The 18,303-nt window shown below is 34.3% G+C and overlaps 1 protein-coding gene and 1 long non-coding RNA gene across 12 annotated transcripts; one reads left to right on the top strand and one right to left on the bottom strand.

The window, feature by feature from the left end:
• The first annotated feature begins 215 nt into the window (after positions 1–215).
• Positions 216–2,790, top strand: LOC149921359 (uncharacterized). The gene is made up of 3 exons (XR_016477401.1): positions 216–318; positions 1,530–1,592; positions 1,656–2,790. It is a non-coding gene; the product is annotated as an uncharacterized LOC149921359 (long non-coding RNA).
• Positions 2,791–3,226: 436 nt separating this feature from the next.
• Positions 3,227–17,033, bottom strand: l(1)G0196 (inositol hexakisphosphate and diphosphoinositol-pentakisphosphate kinase). 11 transcript variants are annotated; one of them, XM_090163977.1, is made up of 31 exons: positions 16,877–16,997; positions 15,592–15,704; positions 15,082–15,261; positions 14,772–14,917; positions 14,627–14,712; positions 14,409–14,563; positions 14,239–14,340; positions 13,509–13,670; positions 13,323–13,444; positions 13,155–13,256; positions 13,008–13,094; positions 11,655–11,730; positions 11,181–11,290; positions 10,600–10,680; positions 9,550–9,635; positions 9,370–9,492; positions 8,650–8,691; positions 8,086–8,207; positions 7,889–8,001; positions 7,764–7,830; positions 7,567–7,708; positions 7,141–7,510; positions 6,936–7,080; positions 6,284–6,511; positions 5,944–6,220; positions 5,769–5,882; positions 4,729–4,794; positions 4,248–4,334; positions 4,097–4,189; positions 3,817–4,038; positions 3,227–3,625 (listed from the first exon to the last, which is right to left on the bottom strand). In XM_090163977.1, exons 2-31 carry the CDS (start codon positions 15,592–15,594, stop codon positions 3,420–3,422), a joined length of 3,915 nt encoding a protein of 1,304 aa, XP_090020103.1. In that variant the 5' UTR covers positions 15,595–15,704; positions 16,877–16,997; the 3' UTR covers positions 3,227–3,419. The 11 variants fall into 11 exon arrangements, with proteins under 11 accessions (XP_090020103.1, XP_090020095.1, XP_090020098.1 ...); XM_090163969.1 differs by lacking the exon at positions 15,592–15,704 and having other exon boundaries at positions 16,877–17,033; XM_090163972.1 differs by lacking the exon at positions 15,592–15,704 and having other exon boundaries at positions 6,966–7,080; positions 16,877–17,033.
• Positions 17,034–18,303: the final 1,270 nt, after the last annotated feature.

Raw genomic sequence — 18,303 nt, 5'->3', positions numbered from 1 at the left:
TCCGCCGGAAAAAACCTGGCAGATGGCGCGATGAAATGTTGTAAAAAAGGACGCAAAAATTCGTAACCATAGAAACCGGGAGCCCTCGAGTTGAGAACCGCCGCCCCCTTTATTTTCTTCCCCCTTCTTCCACCCGCTCGTGGGAGAGACTGGTAAGGGCTCGAACTAGAAAAATTCCGTCTCTTCCTCTCCACCCCCCTTTCTCCATGATGGAACGATTATGGTTTTTCGTTACTTTAAGGAATTTATTGAAAACTATTCGATATATTCAGTTAAAAGGAACCACCTATGGACTGCATTGTACAGGATGAAAAATTGGTGAATAAGTAGATAAGTTCATAATGAAAAGGGATAATAAAGCTAAACCCTAAACAAATTTGAAGAAATTTAAAAACTTACTAATAGCTCGTACCGATAGGTCTTCGAGCGGATGAAAACGCGAAACTCGGCTTAGTTTCTCTATTCGGTGTTATAGTCGCAAGCCAGATTTCCCGCACGGTACTGACGAGTCCCAAATAGGACGAAACCGGTCTACCGTTGGATTTTCTGGCTATTTTATTTTATTTAATTTAATTATTCACCCGAAGATCTATTTGGTCCGAGTTTCGCGTTTTCATCCGCTCGAAGACCTATCGGTACGAGCTATTAGTAAGTTTTTAAATTTCTTCAAATTTGTTTAGGGTTTAGCTTTATTATCCCTTTTCATTATGGACTTATCTACTTATTCACCAATTTTTCATTCGATATATTCGTCGGTGTCAGAGGTAGAATAAACCTTTTTCCATGATTTACAACACTTTTCAAAATTTTCTAATTCATTTTTCCCGCCGAGATCGACTATTTCCAAAAGTGCCACCGCTCAGGCGCCAGTGAAAATCACTTGTTTAGAATGGAATGTAAACAAACCGACATGTGGAATTTTTCATCAAACGTTTTAGTTTGGATTTTAAACTATTTGATGGCAAGTAGATAAACAATTAAACTGATATTTAAAGTGATGCAACTAAAATTTTAGTGTAATGAGCATAAAAAATACTTTTAATATTTTTATGAAATAATTTGTTTGACGTTAAAGTTAATAATTGCATTTTTCATTAAATTTTAGAGACATATATAGTTGGAATAATAGTGATAATGAACGACAACATGAATGAACATTGGTAAAAAAGTATGAATACTGGTAGATATGAATGAACGCTGGTAAATATGGTTATATGAATACTCGTAGATATGAATGAACACTGGTAAATATGAATACTGGAAGATATGAATGAACACTGGTAAATATGAATACTGGTAGATATGAATGAAAACTGGTAATTATGAATGGTAGATATGAAAGAATCCTGGAAAACAATGAAGTATCACTGGTGTATGGTGATCAAAATATGAAAATCCATAATGAAAATGTAAGACCTTTACATTTTCAAAGTTTTCTCGATTGAGGTTTGTAAACTAGTTCCTTTACTTTCTCAAATCAAATTGTCCTAGTTATGTTATCAACTACGGGTGGTATTTTTTTGTCACAGATAAATTTGGCAGATATCGAGGCATGAGGGACATTAAAATTGCAATACAAAATTGGACACCTGGTAAGTTTTGGCAACACGGAGATTCAATATTTTAGCTAATTCTTGCTGATTCTCGAAAATAAGGAAGTGCTGCCTCAATGAAACATTACAAAATCCTTATTTGGGTAACTTATACCTCCTCTGTCGGATGTTTTAATAAAGTCTAAAAGTGTTGAATTTGAGAAGGGTCCTGAAATGCACTCGAGACACAAGCTACAAAATTCAGCTTGCTCCATTTTCTGTACCACAAAACCAGCTACGTAAGCCAAACTTGCCAATTTTAAAGTGGTTTGTTGCGTGTCAGGCTCTGTACTCAACACATTTACACATTTGGTATCATATAAGTTGGATACTGTATAGCCACTCTACTCTAGAAGGTTGGGTAACGTGCCTTCGGAGGCCTTAGAGCGAACTATACAATAACTATCCTATTATAATAAGATACTAATATTTCTTAGATATTCCCACCAAGGGAAGAGAATGCAACCGGGTAGCCACTGGGGGAAAACTACAACTGACTAGCAGGCTAGCTGGGAGTTAACCACTCCCATACTAGTTTCTGACTGCTACTAACCACTGACTCTACAGCTCTGCCTCTATGCTCTTAAAAGCCCTATCTCTCTCTTTGCTATCTCCTTTTATACCAACTCCCACACTGGTGCCACCACCCGCGCCCTTGGGAGTTAGGCCTAATAAGATAAGGGTTTGCCTGTTTGGCCTACTAGCAATATGACTGCCACTGACCAGGTTGGCTACAACTGTGGGAATACCGTAGGTATTGCCGTTTTTTCCAGCGTTCGTAATTTAAGACCTTTATGGTAATCTGTTTCACAAAAATGTAAACTACATACAACGCTCAATTCTGATCTGTCATTTATTTGAAAATTATCCCAAGGGATATTTTCTAGCCACATGCCTCTCAACGCCCCATCAGAAGGAAACTCGTGGAAAGAAACTCCAGGTGTTTTGCCTTTTACAGATGGGTCATAGGGAACGCAACTCGAAGGCATTTTTGGGTAATTTATACAAAAATTATTGATATGTAACAACTTCAAATAATAATTGAAAAATGAAATAAATATCTTTTTACATAAATCTAATATCATTCAGCATTAAGTAATTATCAAGTGTTCGAATTTCCCGCCGCGAAAATTGTTTTAAAAGACAACAAATCTAAAATCCAACAAGGCTTAACTATTCATACAAACTATTTAAAAATTACCTAAGTAATGAAGTATTTGAGGGGTTATTTATGGAAATTGAACTTTTAAGTTATAACCTAAGTATAAAATAAATACAATTTTCTGATATTTAAATAATTTCCAGTACTATGTACTCATTATGGTCAAGTTTCGCGCCATAGAAAACCATGTTATTTATATCGTAAAATTAGCCGACTTTAAGGTCCGGAAGTAGCGCTCCCGACGGCCGTCGAAGACACTAAAAACCAAACTTTTATTTCGCGCCAATACATGGATTTGAAATTCTTTGGGTAGGCCGCCTGGTGCGAGCGTAGTGAGCGCGCGAAGTTGGCCATGCCTTGGGGTAGTGCAACGTCTCCTTATGGGAAATTTCAAATACATATAGGTCTACATTATGCACAACTTTGAACAAAATCGGCAAAAAACACCTCGGGTACTCTCCTTGTCAGTCTCTTCTAGTTATAACATTTGTTTATTGCTTCATTTTAAAAATTTATTGAAAAATCAATTTACATTATTTCTAGATTAAATAAATTAAACTAAAAATTAAAAATATTTACAATAAATTAACTATTTATACACATTAGTACCTATTATTATAAAAACTAGATTTCATTTTAAAACAGGGATACAACGAAATAACATACTATAAACTCTTATTATAGTAATTTGGATCGTGTGGGGAAGGAGGGGTACTGTAACTATTTCTACTATCAGGTCCAGATGAGTCTGCATTTGCGGGCTCAGCTTCTGTAACCTGCCTCCATCGTGCCCAAATGTCCAATGTGGAAGAGTTGGGGGAAGATGGTCCGCTACTAGACACAAAAGAAGGGGGTCCACTCCAGCCAAAACCTTTTAAAATAAATTAACAATGTAATTATATTTTTTGTTAATTCATATTCTAGCAAAAAAAAAAACCAATTAAGGTCTTTATGTAGTATCTATACACCATCACATAATGTACCCCAGTTTTAAAAACCATTTAGTTTCAGAATCCGGAAATTTTTATAGTCCAATCTCAGACTAAAAGAATGTTAACTTACTGCTGGATGGAGAAATAACTGGGAGAGACGACGGATTAGAGAGAGGAGCATGACTTCCAGCTGCAAACGCTGAATATGCAGCTGATACTCGGGCGAGAGTTGATAGAGGAAGGCGAAAAGAGTTGCTGGTCATTCGTTCTAGGAAAGTATCTAACTGTTTCAATGATAATGCATTGTGCAATGTTTCTAGCGGCCTAATTGTAGGCACATTAACACATCCATCTAAAATGAATAACAATGAGAAAATTCACAATTGCTATACACTAAAAGCCAAAATTACCAGCTGTAGTTAATGGCACAACATTTTTCAAATCTGGTGCGCTTGAAGAGCCACTTATAACTGCAGTACTAAACAAACTACCTGATGAACCAGCTAAATTACAACACAAAAGTTAACAATTTAAAATAATAATTCGCAATCAATCATATACCAAATATTTTGGGTAGATCTGCAGCGCTGCACATTCTCAAGTAGGAGTTCAGCTGACCAGGAATCGAATGACGATGCCGTCTGAATCCTTTATAGCAGTACAAAATGATTAGTTTTAATCAAAGAACAAAATAAACTAGCGCTGAAAGATCACGTAATTCCATTTAAAAATTAACAAAACCCAATCAACTATGTTTATAATTTTTTTTAAGTACTGGTAAAAAAAGCTACGTTAGGAAACCACCAAGATATTTCACGATCAAGATGAATCTCTTTACAAAACATGTCAGAATATTAGTATTAATTCTTAATTTCTAAGCATAAATATTAAATAAAACATGCTAGTAAACTATCATCTGGGATGATTAACAATTTAATGCAAAAACCACTGCCATAGGTACAAGTTAGTTAGTAACCCAACAAAATTGTAAAGAGTTTCAACTTATTCTCTAAATAAGGAGGGTTTTGCATAGGTATCTCACCTGATCCACTTGTGTTGGTTTTTTTAGTATTCGATACGTCTTCCAGGCTTTGAGTGTGTGGACTACCTGGTACATTTTTGTGTTTGTATTTTTGAGAGGGGAGATTGTTTCGGTTGGCGTTTTGTATTGGTGGGCGGAAGGTAAACGAGAAGAAATATCAAAAGTTGAGGAAATAGAAGGACAAGTGATTACAGTTTTCATGCAATACAAAGGCAAAAATAAATAAAAAATAATGAAAATAAAATAATCGTATATAGTGCAATAATAAAAAATGAAGTGCTCTTAAAATAATAATGTAGTGGAATGATGCTAAATGAGATACAAAAGGTGTGACATGAATACCTTCTATGCCGAAATTTAAAGGGAATAGCAAACAATTTATTCATACATAGAAAAAATGGGCATTAAATTTTTGCTTTAAAAATGCTAGTTTGTACTTTGTATGTAACCACATTGATTTGATGATATGCAAGGATGTTTTAAAACCTCCATGTAGCACGTTCGTTTAAAGACCTTTGTAGGCCCTAGGCACAGCATTTTTTAGACCTCCATACGTTACTAAAGAGTTCCTAAGTTCAAAGCAACCCTGATCATATGGAACATCTTCCAAATTGTAGTTACACCAAAGTATAAACGGCCTTATAGTTAATTAGTAGAAAAACTTACAATATGTTATTCCCTTTAAAAAAACGTGCAAATAATATTAATAGCCAAATAAAGAAGCATTAAAAGAAGTTCTAAGTACAAAAGATGAAATAAAAAGAGCCAACACCTGAAATCAATGAAACAGTTCATACTTTGATAATGGACAATACTGTTAGTATCAAAGCCATGCCCATAACCTAACTACCAATTTCATTAATTCCTGCTAATTTCACAAAAGGAATTAAACTCCCCACTATTGAATAAAATAATTTTCTGCTAAGCCTAAACCATTAAACCAGTACATACTATCATGGTATTTCCCTAACTTTGATGAAATTGAAAACAATGGAATTTTTTTGTAAAAAGGGAATTAGGAAAATCAAAAATGTAGTTACCAGTTGGATTTTTGGCTGCCTTTTCTGTCACTGTATCACATTCCAAACTTCGCGGTCTCTGACTATCGGAATGACTTCTCATTATAGGAAATGCCTTCTTAACTGGCTCCGTTCCTATAGAATTGATGTTTCAGATTACATTCTTTAATTATCAACAAAATAAGAGAGATCATACGATTTATCATTTCCGGTGGTCTAGGAGACGCTTGTTTGATTGGTATTGGCTCCGATGATTTTGGACGACTAGAATAATCTGGAGTTTTGCTTTCTGCTTCTTCAGATATAGTGGGAGATTCAGAGTCACTGAAAGTGTCTTCAAGCCTCATTTCATCTTCTAAAGTTAAATCGTCTCCTTCTTCTTCAATACAACCAGGCTTTTCAATGTCTGGCACCGTCCCAAGAACAGTACCTAATACTGTTTTATCTATGTGAATGTTGCTAAGCCTATCTTTCTGAAATTGAAAATAAAAATTAGTATTTTATTGAACTTTAATATTTAAAATAAATTACGCAACTGAGCTACTGCGAGTTTGAGGCCGAAAACCAGGCCCCGGAGGTAAGTTCTTCTGCACGCAACACACAACACCCGGACTAAAATGCAGTTCGACGTGAAAACGCTCCTCAGAATAGGGATCTTTTGTAGGGTCTTCATATAACATTATCACAACTTGAGTCATGTAGTTTAGTTCTGAAACGGCACTGACATACTCCATAGCACGACGCCACTGTTCATCCTTAGATTCCTTCAATTATAATAGGCTTCGAATAACCAACACATATTCAAGATCTAAGTAATTCCCAAACAAGAGTGCTAGGGAAATCTAAGATATTCAACTATTAGCTGTATGCAAATACTTGATAAGCCTTGGCTTGGTTTCTCAAGTACTCAATATAACCATTTCAATCAAGCCCTACTTGGGAGGGGGGGAACCAATGTTTTAATTTTCAAACTCAAGTTTTAAGAATTACTACTATAAATTATTTTGTTGCAGTAACAGGAAGGGTAATTTAAACATGCCATGAAATTAACAATAAAGTAACTTCAAATGTAAAAAATGGATATTATTTAGTCAAGTGTGCAAGACAGTGATTCTGTGCTATTGCTGTGGTTAGTGGTAATTAAATCAGTGTTAATAATATTTGAAGGATTGACTGAACAATACCCACAGGTAAATAGTGATAAAGTGATTTCCTCACATCTTGAAGGCTTCCGTATCGTAAAACAGTCAACAACGAATGAATATGACTTTCACTAGTGAAATAAAGCCTAGTTCTCACATGGCGACCAGGAGATGAAACTCCATGTGAATACCTTAAAAATTAATGTTATTACATAGAAGCCTATTTTAATTCTTTTAGGTTGGATATTTACCTAGGATTAAGTCTATTTACATTCTCAGTATCATCCTCTGATGGGTCTATGTTCCGATGAAGGTCAGCTCGTATTTTTTTGAGCAACGGTGTGCAAATACCTAGACCAATTGTAAGTTTTTCATTCTGCGTGATACCATACTCTTGAGGTATAACTATATCGGCAAGGGCCTTGGCATAAATGTACAGCTCTTCTGCGTGAGGAAACTGTAGTGCATGTTGATTATGTTGCAGATCATATTTTATACAATCATAAATATCAGGTATTTTAGAAATATCAAATTTGTCATTTTTCTGTTTGAAATCTTTTTCTAGCTTCGACCAACGCCTTGACATTAAGTCCCAAGTTTCCGAATGATATAATGGTGAATCTACTCGAATAATTTGGTTAAGTTTGGGAAATGAGAGAAGAAATTTAAGTTTGTACCTTGTACTCTAGGGTCTTCACGTTTCTTTTTAATCAGTGCATTAAGGCTTTGAACAAGATCGTAAACATGTTGGCAGGTTTTAACTGGATTCTTTATAAACTGTAAAGCATTTTGTATCGATCTCGCTTTGGTAGGGTTTAGCTGAAGGAATAAAATGATATTATATTGAGAAACTTATCCACAAAATCTTATCTACTTTTTCATAATCATCTTGTGTAAAATCTTTGTCTGATGTGAGAAAATCATGCAGCCTTTGTTTAACCCTAAACAAAGTACAATAAGGTAAGAAACAGATACCTCAGCACAAAAATTTATACATACATATTTTGGAAATTACTAGAATCACAGTCGTTATCTAAAAGCCCATTTGTATTGGCGCTTTTAACCATTTGAACTAAAATTGGGGTTAATTCTCCTTCTAAAGCTAGCAGTCCCTAAAATACAATGAACATTAATCGGTCATTTTTTTGGAATTGAATTATGGCAAATTAACCCTATTAATAATAATATAATATAACCTTTGCAAAAGCAGCAGCAGTCATTTGAACTCTCCCTTCATCAGATGCGTATATTTTGAGATCATGACGATAAGTGCTATGCAACCTTAAAAGACCCAAACCTCGGGTTCCCGCATATTCACCTGAGGTCAATTAATATTTATTACTATATGATAAACGATATCAGAAGGAAATGATCAGCATTTAACAAACTAGCTATTATAGGAAAATTAAACATCGAAATTGCATGGAAATTTCAAAAAAATTATGAAATTTTGCTCCTAGAAGAAATCTTCATAATAGGGGTTTCCATTAAATAAAAAATATTTGTGAAGGAGTTCTAGTTTTGTTAGAACATTTTTTGGCCAAAAAGAAGCAGATGCCCTCTAATATTTTATTGACTGGAACAGACAAAAACAATTGTGGATATCGGCTGATCATTTACTTCTCACAATATTTATAACACTGTTGTAGTTTATCTCCTATTTAATCGTCTATCATGCAATGAACAAACAAGTAGTCAACAAGGCACTCACAAACACCAAAAAATCTAAATAAGACGTGCTTAAAAACTAAGGGACTCACTCTCAACAGAGTCTTCAGGTATGCAGACAATATTAGAACCATCTGATAACGAGATTGACAAAAGGTTTAATTAAGAAAATAAAATATAGCATGATGGTCTACCAGGTTCACGACTACACATGCGCTTAACTAAAAACTAAAACTATGATTCTAGCAAGCTTTCATGGAACTACAAAATTTAAAAATAACATATTTCAATGTGCAAAATTTAGATCTTTTTTAGAGTTTGTAGTTCAAGGCAATGTGAATGTGAACAAACGTTAAGGAAAATGAATAAAAAAATCCCAAAATCAAGTCACAAAATTACTTAAAAAAAGATAATTAGTAATAAACAAATACAATCGTTAGTAAATTAGTAGTTTAATGAATGTTTCATCAAAAAATTTATCGTTAACTTTACTTTCTCTCCACCTTTGCCCAGCATCAGTTTTGACTGTGTAGAATATTTTAAAAATAGCGAACAGTTTATATTGGAACTTGATAATGAGATAACTTTGATTTTCAATTAAAAAGAAGTACAATTTTGAACGTTAAATCGTGTTTTCAAAATGTTGTAAAGCAAATTTTGATTTTAAGTATAAGGAAACGTGCCAACTGAAAATTAACAATTGTGCTTGAAAATAAATTAAAAATGAAGGTGCCTTGTTGAAGTTTCCGCATCATTAAAACAGCTAATGAACTCTTTCCGAAGCCGGGCAAATATGGAAAAATATATTTTACCTTGTCCACCAGGGTACATACATCTGAAAACACGACCCAGTTCTTCCGCTTGGACCCTGCCTGCTGGAGTTAATTCTCCACCCCATTTCAATATGAGGACCAATGAAGGTTCTCTCGGAGCATCTATAACCATTTTGAGGTATCAAAATAAATCTGGGACTAATGTTTAAGAAAATGTACCTTCATCACTACTAGACTTTCTAGGACGCCCTTTTGGTTGATATTTCAACTGCACTTTGCGATTTATGCCAGAAAAATGACCATACCTATCAGAAAAATTGTACTTAATGTGTTATCAAGAAATTCAACATGGTGACAATATGACTTAAGCTCAATTTTCATGACAATGATCAGAAAAGTCAACAGTCAATCTTACACAAATAATTAAATGTTAAACAATTTTTAGGGTCATTACTTAGTTCTAGAAGCAACCCCAGGTTCAGTTGTTTCGTTAAGTCTGGGTAAAATTCTTTGATTAATCCTTGGCTTTTGCCTTTTTAGAACCATTGCCATGGAAACTTAACATTTTAATGGATATTTTATGACGCTTCCACATGACGATTTGCAACAAATCTGGAGAATTTGTTACTTTTAGAACGTAACAAACAAATAACCATAATTTCACGAAATCCATACACGCATACGAAAAACAAACTTGTAACGCTGCCACAAACACAGGATGTAAAACTGATATACATCTCAGGAAAAAATATAATATAGATGTATTTAATGAAGTTCATTACATTTTTATTTATATGTTCTAATTCATGAAATGGAAGTGAAAGTCTAAAAATTCAGTTAATGAACCTTCAAATCAACTTTTCAACATGCGGCTCTGATTTCTTTAAATAATGCCATACATTTTTATAGAAAATTTAGATGTAGACCAAATGTTGAGTATAAATAAATCAATTAAAGCCGCACTCCTTGCATATAAACTCTCCTTAATCGGATGTTACGTAAACTACTGTGATTATGATATGAGAAACAAGGTGACAAAATTAAAAAGGAGCACAAAAAAATAAAAGGGGATAAAGTTTTAAAATAAATTAGTGTACGAAAGATCATCGCATAGATTGAAGTGAATATCAGTCATACTTAAAGCAAAAACTTAAAAAAGCAAAACGAAAATATATATTTTAAAAGCCGTTGTTTGTTAAGATATGAAAGAAATTGTTACAAAAACAAAAAAGGGGAGTTTGGAAGAACATTTTGGTTTTGTTGCGTTACCTTGGAACCACCAGACAGGGGTCCGACAGAGTGGTTCGAAGTCGATTGTACAGGTAACCATAGGAAGAACTGAAGTTAATCCTATCGACAAAATTTTGTTAGTATTAAGCCCCACCAAGAAGCCTAACTAACAAGATGCTTTCAAATGATTGAAAACCAGCCTTCAACAATCAATATTTTGAGATCATTTCATATTACTAAAAAATTGAACAATGACGCTCTGTAATGGAGCAAAGGGCTAGCTGACACTCCAATTTATTACCAAAGAAGCCAATATCTTTAATACGTCATTGGAGCTTCAAAAAAGCTAGTTACGCTTTACAAAGTTCGAATAAATTAATTAGCTCTACGAAGCATTTTCAAGCATACTTGTGTTACCAAATAGTAATTATGAAAGAAGTAAACGGCTCAAAAAATAACCATGCCCTATGTATGATTTGTTCCAAAGAGGACCCCCTTTTAAACATCCCATTCCAAATGTGTTTGGAAAGCTTCCTTTAAACCAAATCGTATGCAAGGAGCGCAGCTTTGTATCGCAATTGAAAACCATCGTATCAAGCTTCAATAAAATATAAACTTACATCTCAAGTACTGCTTTCAGTTGTTCAAGTTTTGCTTTATTCTCTTCTATTTCTAGGTCAGGTTTCTGCTCAATCTCATTAAGGAGAAACCTCGAAACATCCAAAATTTCCTAAAAAATTAAGTCTACAATGTAACACTTCTATCTAGAAAAATTTAACTTTTTAAAAAAATAAATTCAGGCCTCTTAACTTTTATAAAAAACCCAAGCCTATACCATCTAGAAAAATAATGAAAATATACCATCTAGAAAAATACTGAAAATATACCATCTAGAAAAATACTGAAAATATACCATCTAGAAAAATACTGAAAATATAGTATCTAGAAAAAAAGCGTAGATCATAAAAAAAAAGCCAATATTGTCTAAAAATGACAACCCGATACTGTCCAGAAAAGTCAATCCGACACCCAGATACATCTAGATAAATCGATTTGACCTATTCTAAATTAAGCTCATTAAACCATTTATTTACCTGTAATTGCTTTGGTTTCTTTAGTTTAATGTGGCCATCTTTAAAGCCACCATATTTATCAAAGATTTCAAAAAACCTAAAAAGATACCAATAAATATAAAACTTTCACTAATTTTAAAACCTAATAAGTCCATCGTATAGAAATATTTACAAATTGAGTAATTAATGAAAAGGTCTCATGGATAATAAAAAGATTTCATTATCCATGAGACCTTTTCATTAATTACTCAATTTTTAAATATAAAAACTTATATACAGGGTGTCCACTAAAAAACGATCCAGGGCGAATATCTCAGAAACCGTTTTCTCTAGGAATTTAAAATTTTTATGTTAAGTAGCACGTGCAGGGGGCCAAAGAAGAATGATAGCCTCGATGACCTTGAACCATGTCTTCAAGGTCACCCAGAAACTATCTCGAGAACCGTAAGTGTTAGAAAGTTGGTTTCAATTAGAAAAGTGTTCCTCGTCACGTTTCATGCCTACAAAGCGTGAACATGATCGGATTCGACCAATAGTAAGTCGAGAAATGTTTTACCAAAATCACAAAGGTCGTAAAAGGGAAAATTGCAAGATAGAGCTAATAACTCCAAAACAAGTCGTGCTACATTATCGAAATTTGCTAGACAATCGCATCATGGTAGGAGATTTTAATATTTCGAAAATTGAATGACCTTGAACCATTGTCTTCAAGGTCATACTAAAATTATCTCGAGAACCATTACGTTTATAGCAAAAATTCCAATTAGAAAGTTGTTCTTCGTCACATTTTATGTATTAATAACTTTAAATTATACTTTATAATTGGAATTTTTCGAGGTGTAAGTCACTCTCGGATGACCTGCACACCGAGTTCGTGTACTTAGTACTGTTAAAGGTACAGATTTTAAAGAGTTCACGAACTCTTATTAGCAAAGACAGACACCGAGTTCGTGGAGTGAACAACCCCTCGGAATTTTTGCTCTAAACCTAATGGTTCTCGAGATAATTTTAGTATGACCTTGATAGCGCTGTCTTGCAATTTTCCCTTTTACGACCTTTGTGATTTTGGTACCAAATTTCTCAACTTACTATTGGTCGAATCCGATCATGTTCACGCTAAGTAGGCATAAAACGTGACGGGGAACACTTTTCTAATTGGAACCAACTTTCTAACACTTACGGTTCTCGAGATAGTTTTTGGATGACCTTGAAGACATGGTTCAAGGTCATCGAGGTTATCATTCTTCTTTGCCCCCTGCATGTTCTACTTAACATAAAAAATTTTAAATTCCTAGAGAAAACGGTTTCTGAGATATTCGCCCTGGATCGTTTTTTAGTGGACACCCTGTATAGTAAATGTCGTAGTAACATTACTTAGGGTGTTTCACTTCCATCTTCATTTTCTGTTTCGGTGTTCGGTCACCGTGTCTTATAATAGCAACTACGCATCTAAGCTCCATCCTAAGGAAAAAAGAAAAATTTTACCAACGCTTCGAAACATGAAGCCAAAACAATTATTACATTTTCCCAAAAGTAGTAGGTACGATAGGCGGATCATCTAACTGGAAAGGCACAGACCATGGAATATGAAGTTGAGGGGCTAATTCCCTTAATATCATATTTCTAAATGCGGAAAAAAAATTAGCAAAGTACATTGAGAAATTAATAAAATATTTAAAGAAACTGTACCCAAGAATTTTAGCACAATCATCGTAATACTTCATAGAATTTTTTACAAAACTAAACCCGTTTACATCACAGACGAAGGACTTTCCGTTAGCCCTTAATAGGTCGAAACCACAAACAGTTTGCTACAAAATATAAAATTTTTAACAAACATTGTTGCCAGTGGTGAATAGTCGGTTTTGAACATACTCTAAATGCTAAGCAGACTTTTCTGGCTATGAACTTCTCAGTGTTACTAAGAATAACGGGATATCGAATTTCTTTGCCTTCTTTATCCCGTTCAACTTTACCATCTAAAGCCGGTGATTTTCTAGCTTCAGCGTGTGCATAATCAGGCCCAACTGTGTATACCTTGATAGGAAAAGAGTCATCAAAATAACATTCTAAATTTCTAATTACAATTACTAGGCATGTGAGAGTACTCGATTTCGTTCGAGTACTCAATCGAGCTTCGAGCCGAGTACTCGAAAAGCCTTAGTTGAACAGCTCTAAAATGGTTTGAGCCTCAAATTGAGGCCTAGGGTTAACTTTCGAGTACTCGAAACTATTCTTACCAAGGGACTACTCGCAAGCTTTTAAAAATGGCAGGAAAAGCTACTAAAAAAATTCCCTTTGGTCCCACTTTGAGATCTCTTATTGGATGTGGTACAAGTCCCGGTTGTTACTGATTTTAAATGTATAAAATGAAACTAAAATCATAAGTTACATAACGTAGGGTGCCCTAGCTGTTTATAGTCAGTTGTTTGGCGGTTAATCAGTCCCCTATTTTCTTGTTGTGATCCCTTGTAAGGACAGTTATTAATTTAGACTTCACAAATATGGCTTCGATACTTGAAAAGTGAAAATTTCATACATGAAGCTTGGCTCAAAACCGAAAAATCAAGGCTCGCACATGCCTACAAATTACAAAAGTTCGTACTTTAACATCGGTACCATCAGTTGGCATGAATTCTTCATAAATATAAGAACCTGTTTTTCTAACTCTACTTTCAGGTGAATAAACACTACTGCGACTACCAATCTTAAATAAAAATAATATTATGCAAATTTAAAGTCTGTCTTTGAACAGCAATTTGACAATGTATTGACCTTTCTAAATAAACGCTGGCTACCCCCACCAGCTGATGTGGGATAATAAATAAATATATTATGATCTTCGGCTGATATCGGTTTCTCGACGAAAGGCTTATTGAAGATGATTCCATTAACTTCAACATGATCTTCACCTTCAACTAGCTCGTGCTCTACAGAAATCAGGTTAATAGATAAATATTAAAAAAAATTTCCTAACCTAAAAACCAACATACCCACAGATTCGGCAGAGTCACGGTCTAAAACAGCATAGCGTGGTAGCTCAATACCGGCAGATTCTAGCGTACTATAAACTTTTCTCCTACGCAAGAATTAACTGTTCAGTAAAAATCTTGTAAGAAATGACACAAATAACTATACCTGTCCTGAATATCAAACTGCATGTATAAGTCATTGATAATAAAAGGGTTTCGTAGATTGGCATATTGAATAGCCTTTTCCAACGGAAATCCACGCGAGTGAAAGGATATGAGACAGTCACACAAAGGCCATTTCTCCACAGGTTCCTTGCGCAAGTAAATAAACATGATGAGAACTACTATTTGAGAAAATTAAATGCAAAGATATCCCTCACACCCTAACGACCCTAACTTTAACTCAATTATTAATTTAAACTATGTACAAATTTCTCTAGAGAATCATTCTAATCAGATTTGATCCTCAGAATTACATTTAAAATTACTTCCTCATGGAAGACAATCGTTCGAATGTACTCAAATTCTTCCAAGCGAACCAGGATTTCCTTCATTGGCTTCGACTGAGACTTTTTAGCCATGGCACAAATTCCAACCACCACTTGCTTCCCTTCGGATAAATCATCATCTTCATCAGAACTTTTATTTTCAATGTCCTGTAATACAATTAATAAGAAACATGAGCATGAGTGTATTTGCTAAAATGGAATTTGATTTGAAACACATCAGTATTTCCTGATACTAGGATTAGCCTAAAGTTGTTTCAAAAAAGTTTTGCTTTTGACTCACAGAATATATCCACAAACAAATAAGAGTTAGTTATGTGGAAATGTTTAGTCAAAGCACTCTTAATAAATTTCCTATGATTAGGAAGTGGCATTGATTTAAAACACAAAAGAAGGACATTCATAAAATGGAAACCAGACTGAAAATATAACTTATATTCAAATTGACAAACCAAAAATAAAAAAGAGGAGTAGGCCTACCATTTAAAGCAAAGAATGTCGTGTCACAGTCTTCAAAATAAATTAGATCACTAATGTTGGAACAAATTCACAACATATCAGAGAAAAGTTGACGGAAACAATTAAAAAAATGTCTGAAAAAAGAAAAATGTGAAAAACCAAAGTGAAAATAAACTAAAAAGTTATTTCATGGTGAAATTTTATTTATTAATTTTATTAGTGCCATTAGAGTTGATCGTTGGTTTCAAGGGCAGCATGAAGGCTAGGATTAACTAAAGACAGAGGTGTTTCTGCTCCACTAATAATTGCAACTTAGCACTTATTAGCATACATCTACCAGTTAAAAAAGGGGTAACTATTTCTGTACAAAAATGAGTAAATGAATGTATCTGCACATGTGCCAAAGTAATATTAGTTATTGTTGGCAGTCTTTAACATGAGTTTCTTGTGATACTTTCGCACCAGTGGTGTGTTGCTAAAAGCTTAAATGTCAGCTCAAACATGTGTAATGTTAAAAAAAGGTTTTCCCTATAGAGGGATGAGAATTAAGTGTCTGTGCTCTTACTAGGGAAATTAACCTGCACCAAAAAGTATCTGTCAAAATGGAGAACAGAAAATGTACTAGGGTTTGCCATCCTTTTTTTTTGCCTAAATAGTAAATACCCCTATGAAATTGATGCTATTGGGTAATGGCACTAATCGAGTAGTAGTAGTATGTCATAGCTGCAATTTTAGACCTCTACAAAGAAGCATAGGTGACTATACCATTACACTGTAGCGGAATAAAGCAGATCACAGACTTACAGCCAATAATTAGTGTGTTTAATATAGAAATTGAATAAAAGCAAATTTGGTTAAAAATCAGTTTTGAAATACAGTAAATTGGAAAAAGGTTGTTGATGTTAGAAACGGCAATTAATGTTTTACGGAATAGGTAATTAAAAATCATTTCTTAAGGTAAACCAATGCCAGAACCTTCGATAATTGATCAGTTATGAAATTCATCCCTTTGAAATGTGACATTCACAATATTCAAGGGTGCATTTCGAATCACTCAAAATTACTGCAAACATTTATAGAATGTCAAAGGAAAGTATGTAAGAATGTTTAAAACATTGCCATAGCAGAAAATTCAAAAGGGGTGGTGCAAACAGAAATTAAAGAAATCCAATTGCGGTAGTTATTTAATGAAATCAATTAGTAAAAGACTACAGGGATTGATCTCGATAAACCATGCATGTTCATTCAAGGTGCGAAGGGCACACAAATTTTCGAACCAAGACACCAAAAAATCTAAAATTCATACCTTATCGACCCTATAGTGAACGTAATACTCATCTTCGTCAATGTAGAAAATTGGCCTAGATTGTCTTAAATCTTGATATCCTTGTTCTAATTCAGTGTAAGACATATTTACAAATAAAAAAACTTAAAAGCGTAAAAGAAACTAAACAACGACAGAGGTCAAACGGCAGCCATCTTTGACCAAAATTTTAAAGAACATTGATTTTCCGATAGATGTCACTACAGAGAAAGTCGAAAATAAGGGAAATGAGCATTTCCCCAACCAAAAATGGCCATAACTCCAACTGTTCATTTCCCCAACTCGCAAACCCAAAGCATTTCCCCAACCGAGCATTTCGCCAACCAATTTTTTCACGAAGTTGGCGTAATGAGCAGTTGGGGAAATGAGTTGCCCATTCCCCCAACTCGCAAACCCTATGCATTTCCCCAACCGAGCATTTCGCCAACCAATTTTTTTCACGAAGTTGGCGTAATGAGCAGTTGGGGAAATGAGTCGCCCATTTCCCCAACTCGCAAACCCTATGCATTTTCCCAACCGAGCATTTCGCCAACCAATTTTTTTTACGAAGTTGGCGTAATGAACAGTTGGGGAAATGAGTTGCCCATTCCCCCAACTCCCCAGTTCTCAATTCTAGTAGGAAGTGGCAGAGGTAAAACGACTACAGGGTTAATCGATAACGTATCATTTTCGCACGGTGTTTTCGAAAACATCTTATAGTAATAACAAAAGTAGCTACTTTTGGTAATAATAATAATAATAATAATAATAATAATAATAATAATAATTGAGCTTTCTTGGATATTCCTACTAACGAGGAGACTACCCGAGGTGATTATCACCGATTTTGTTGAAACTGGTGGCTACGTAGACCTTATGGTAACATGAAATTTCAAAAGGGAAAAGTTGCAATGGGCATTAGTTTTGCCATGGCAACCGAAAATGTTTTTGACAACACAGTATGTATAAAACGAGAAAAACGATCACTACAGGGTTAATTCCATAGAAATCTTATAAAGTAGAATCATAGAGAATAATTCCACGAAAATGAAAAATAGTGAAAATGATGTTGCCGACCAATCACTGTTTTAAGCGTTTAAAGTCCATTAGGATTTGAAAACTGAGAGTAGATAATATACAGTGTAGAATTTGTATGGGTATGATCAGGAAACTATATAGGTATATACTTGGAATGTCTAAGGTACCATTGGCATGGTGTTACGAAAGCGTGTCGAGAAAAAGGCGGCGTTTAAATGACGTCGAGTGTAAGACATATATTAACACATTTTAAATTTATTGGCTCGTGATTTGCATTGAAAAGAATGCGTGACCATGGTAACTAATAGGTGATCTTCCCGCGCAAAAAAAGGCTTATCAGAAAGTGGATTTCAAAACCCCAATTTGTTGTGATACCTAATTTCAGGTATTTA

The sequence above is a fragment of the Leiobunum rupestre genome, chromosome 11 (assembly GCF_980474605.1).
Source record: "Leiobunum rupestre chromosome 11, qqLeiRupe1.1.hap1, whole genome shotgun sequence".
NCBI classification, from domain to species: Eukaryota; Metazoa; Arthropoda; class Arachnida; order Opiliones; family Sclerosomatidae; genus Leiobunum; species Leiobunum rupestre.
Note: the sequence above shows the minus strand (reverse complement) of the source record. Positions and strands in the feature narration are given on the sequence as shown.